Genomic DNA, 3424 nt, shown 5'->3' with positions numbered 1-3424 from the left:
TATAATTTATTTAAATTTAAATTATTTGAACGTTATTATAAATATTTTATAATTTATTGAAATTTTAATTTTTTTTTAATAAAAGTCGAGCAGAAGTGATTGTTTTCCGTTAGTAACTTTTGTAAAAAATAAATCAAACACTTGCAATTACTTTTATCAATAATTTTGTGATACCTGATCATTGACCCGACCCAACCCTTTTAAATAACCCTTTTTCAATTGTAATTACCCTAACATCACCTCACAATTAAAATACCTGCATCACACATCTAAGCGGTGACGACCCGACCTCTCTCCGGTGACATCTGAGCAGTTACGACATCAGTGTCCCATTTCTTTGAAGAAAAAAATATTATACATCTAGCTGTTTGTTCTCTGCTCAAAAACAACCTTAAAGATCTCTACATTAATGGCCGCACCTTGTGTTTTTTTCACTTACAGGTTTGCTCTTCCACTCCCCTACCTACCCATCCCCACACCCACTACAATAACAATCCCCCTATTAGCTCTAACTCCAAATTCTTGAATCAACAACTTAGTAAGAAAAAGCTTGTAAAGTTGCTGCCTTTATTGTTTTTTCTTGTATAGATTTTCGACTAATTGTGTGTTTGAGCTAAAATTTAGTCTTGGTCAAGATTGGTTAATTATTTCTTGCATTTTGCTTATATGGTTGTTTAGTTGATTATTGGTCTTTTTTAAGAAAAAAATTGGGGTTGGACTTGGGACGACCACATCTCAGCTGCGACAACAGTCAAATTCATGCTTGCTTCAATTGTTTGTTTTGGAACATATTCCAATTACTTTGAAAATTTTATAACAGAAGTTTCAATTAGTCACTTTATCGACATATAATTATTCTAATGCTAGAGAAAAGATTATTTGTACATATAAAATGATTTTTTTTTTCATAAATATATGGTTGAGCTAAAATTATTGAATTTTGTCGAAGCCATAATATCATGGTTGCTTCATTCATACACGTAGATACCTTACTTTTATGTAGCACGATGGTGGTGTAAATCCTTTTTAAATGAGTCAGGATTGCTGCATTCTAATGGGAAAAACATGATACTCATGCTATATAAATAGCTGAAAGTTTCTTTCCAACCATAACTTTGTGGTATGAATTTGTAATTATCGAAGTTGTAAGTAGTCATTCATAGAGGAGGCAAAATTCATTAGATTTGTGAACATGTAGGACATATGATAAGGAAGACAATGCTTTAAAATGTCCATGTTTTTTAAAGTTTCATACGTGAACTCTGAGATGCTTTTTAAAGTTTCATACGTGAGAAAGTAATTTTATGTTGTTTTTGACAGAATCTGAATTCAGAAAAAGGATTGCTTTGCTATTTTTTGGTGACCGCTTGTCTCTTTCTCTTCAATTTAGACCAAGCAAAGGTAAGTTGATTTCTCTCTATTTTCTTATAATGAAGTCTTTAAATGTAGTGTTAAGGTGAGATTGTTTGCTGTAGAAGGCTTTGAAAGCCATAGGAATTTTGTGATGATTATATGGTGTGAGAGGTACATACGACGCCTCTACTTATTTACTTTATTAAACTTGAATTATTTGACTTATGCTATAAATGAATTAGTTACTTGAAAGTGATTAAGTGTAGCGACTTGAAAATGTTTAAGTGTAGTTACTTGAAATGTGAACTTTTGTTTTGAATTTAGTTAAGTGTGGTCACTTGAGAAGTAAATTAGTGACTTTTGTTTTCAACTTAGTTACTTGAAAGGTGAACTTGTGTTTTGAATTTAGGTAAGTGTGGTAACTTGAGAAGTGAATTAGTGACTTGTGTTTTAAATTTAGTTACTTGAAAGGTGAATTTGTGTTTTGAACTTAGTTTATTGAAAGATGAACTTGTGTTTTGAATATAGTTAAGTGTGGTCACTTGAGAAGTGAATTAGTTACTTGAAAATATTTAGTTAAGTGTGGACGCTTGATAAGTGAATTAGTGACTTGAAAATGTTTAAGTGTAGGTACTTGAAATGTGAACTTGTGTTTTGATTTTAGTTAAGTGTGGTCACTTGTGGTCACTTGATAAGTGAATTGAAAATGTTTAAATGTAGGTACTTGAATTGTGAACTTATGTTTTGAATTTAGTAAAGTGTGGTCACTATAAGTGAATTAGTGACTCGAAAATGTTTAAGTGTAGTTACTTGAAAAGTGAACTTGTGTTTTGAATATAGTTAAGTGTGGTCACTTGAGAAGTGAATAAGTGACTTGTGGTTTTAACTTAGTTACTTGAAAGATGAACTTGTGTTTTGAATATAGTTAAGTGTGGTCACTTGAGAAGTGAATTAGTGACTTGAAAATGTTTAAGTGTAGGTAATTGAAATGTGAACTTGTGTTTTGAATTTCGTAAAGTGTGGTCACTTGAGAAGTGAGTTAGTGACTTGAAAATGTTTAAGTGTAGGTACTTGAAAGGTGAACTTGTGTTAATATAGTTAAGTGTGGTCACTTGAGAAGTGAATTAGTGACTTAAAATATTTAAGTGTAGGTACTTGGAATGTGAACTTGTGTTTTGAATTTAGTTAAGTGTGGTCACTTGAGAATTGAATAAGTGACTTGAAAATGTTTAATTAAAATATTTAATTAATTTAAACAAACGCGACCACATGTGGTCACTTTTGTAAATAAATTAATTAATTACTATATACAAAAGAGACCACATGTGGTAGAACAATAAATGTTGAAAAAATTTCATAAATAACTATTGAAACTAAGTGAAGCATTGAAAACTAATGGTCCTTTAAGCCCTAAAATGTATGAAAACGATTGTTGGTGTTTTTTCTCTTGTTATTTTTTGGTTCTCTTATTTTTGTTTCTCTTCTTTATTGTTATTGTTCTCATTCTTGTGTAGATGGAAAATGAAGATCATACATGGATGTATAATAGAACTTATCGTAACCGTGTGGGGTTGAGAGAGGAATATAAAGATGGGGTAGCTGAATTTATTTCTAAAGCAATGACACGTAATGCTTTTCTTACTGGAGGGACAATTAGGTGTCCTTGTTGGAAATGCAAGTGTTGCAAGTTATTGAGTCCAGATGTTGTTACATTACAGCTTGTTACATTACATCTTTATAAGAATGGTTTTATGTTGAATTGTACTGTATGGATAGCTCATGGAGAGAGTAGAGCTATTAATAATTTTGCTTTTCAGAATTATATTGAAAGTCCAATAAGAGAGAATAATGTTGAAAGTTCACGATATAGTGAGATGGTTAGGGATTCTTTTGGGACACATTCAAGGGCTCAAAATGAACCAAATGATGAGGCTAAGCACTTTTATGAATAGTTAAAGAAAGCTGGTCATCCACTGTATGAAGGATCAGTGTATTCGAAGTTATTTGTCGTCGTTCGGTTACTAAGTATTAAGTCAGATTATTCTATTTCTCAAGAGGGCATGAATTTTAT

The 3424-nt window shown here is 31.3% G+C and overlaps 1 protein-coding gene across 1 annotated transcript; it reads left to right on the top strand.

Moving 5' to 3' along the window:
- The first annotated feature begins 314 nt into the window (after nucleotides 1-314).
- On the top strand, nucleotides 315-3418 carry LOC107877809. The gene is made up of 3 exons (XM_016724550.2): nucleotides 315-441; nucleotides 1321-1401; nucleotides 2868-3418. Exon 3 carries the CDS (start codon nucleotides 2868-2870, stop codon nucleotides 3303-3305), a length of 438 nt encoding a protein of 145 aa, XP_016580036.1. The 5' UTR covers nucleotides 315-441; nucleotides 1321-1401; the 3' UTR covers nucleotides 3306-3418.
- Nucleotides 3419-3424: the final 6 nt, after the last annotated feature.

This window comes from Capsicum annuum, chromosome 7, assembly GCF_002878395.1.
Source record: "Capsicum annuum cultivar UCD-10X-F1 chromosome 7, UCD10Xv1.1, whole genome shotgun sequence".
NCBI classification, from domain to species: domain Eukaryota; kingdom Viridiplantae; phylum Streptophyta; class Magnoliopsida; order Solanales; family Solanaceae; genus Capsicum; species Capsicum annuum.
The sequence above is the reverse complement of the archived record's forward strand: the minus strand, read 5'-3'. Positions and strand labels throughout refer to the sequence as shown.

Bases quoted from the DNA above. Each gene is read 5' to 3' on its own strand.
- LOC107877809 (XM_016724550.2), top strand. From the start codon at position 2,868: ATGGAAAATGAAGATCATACATGGATGTATAATAGAACTTATCGTAAC.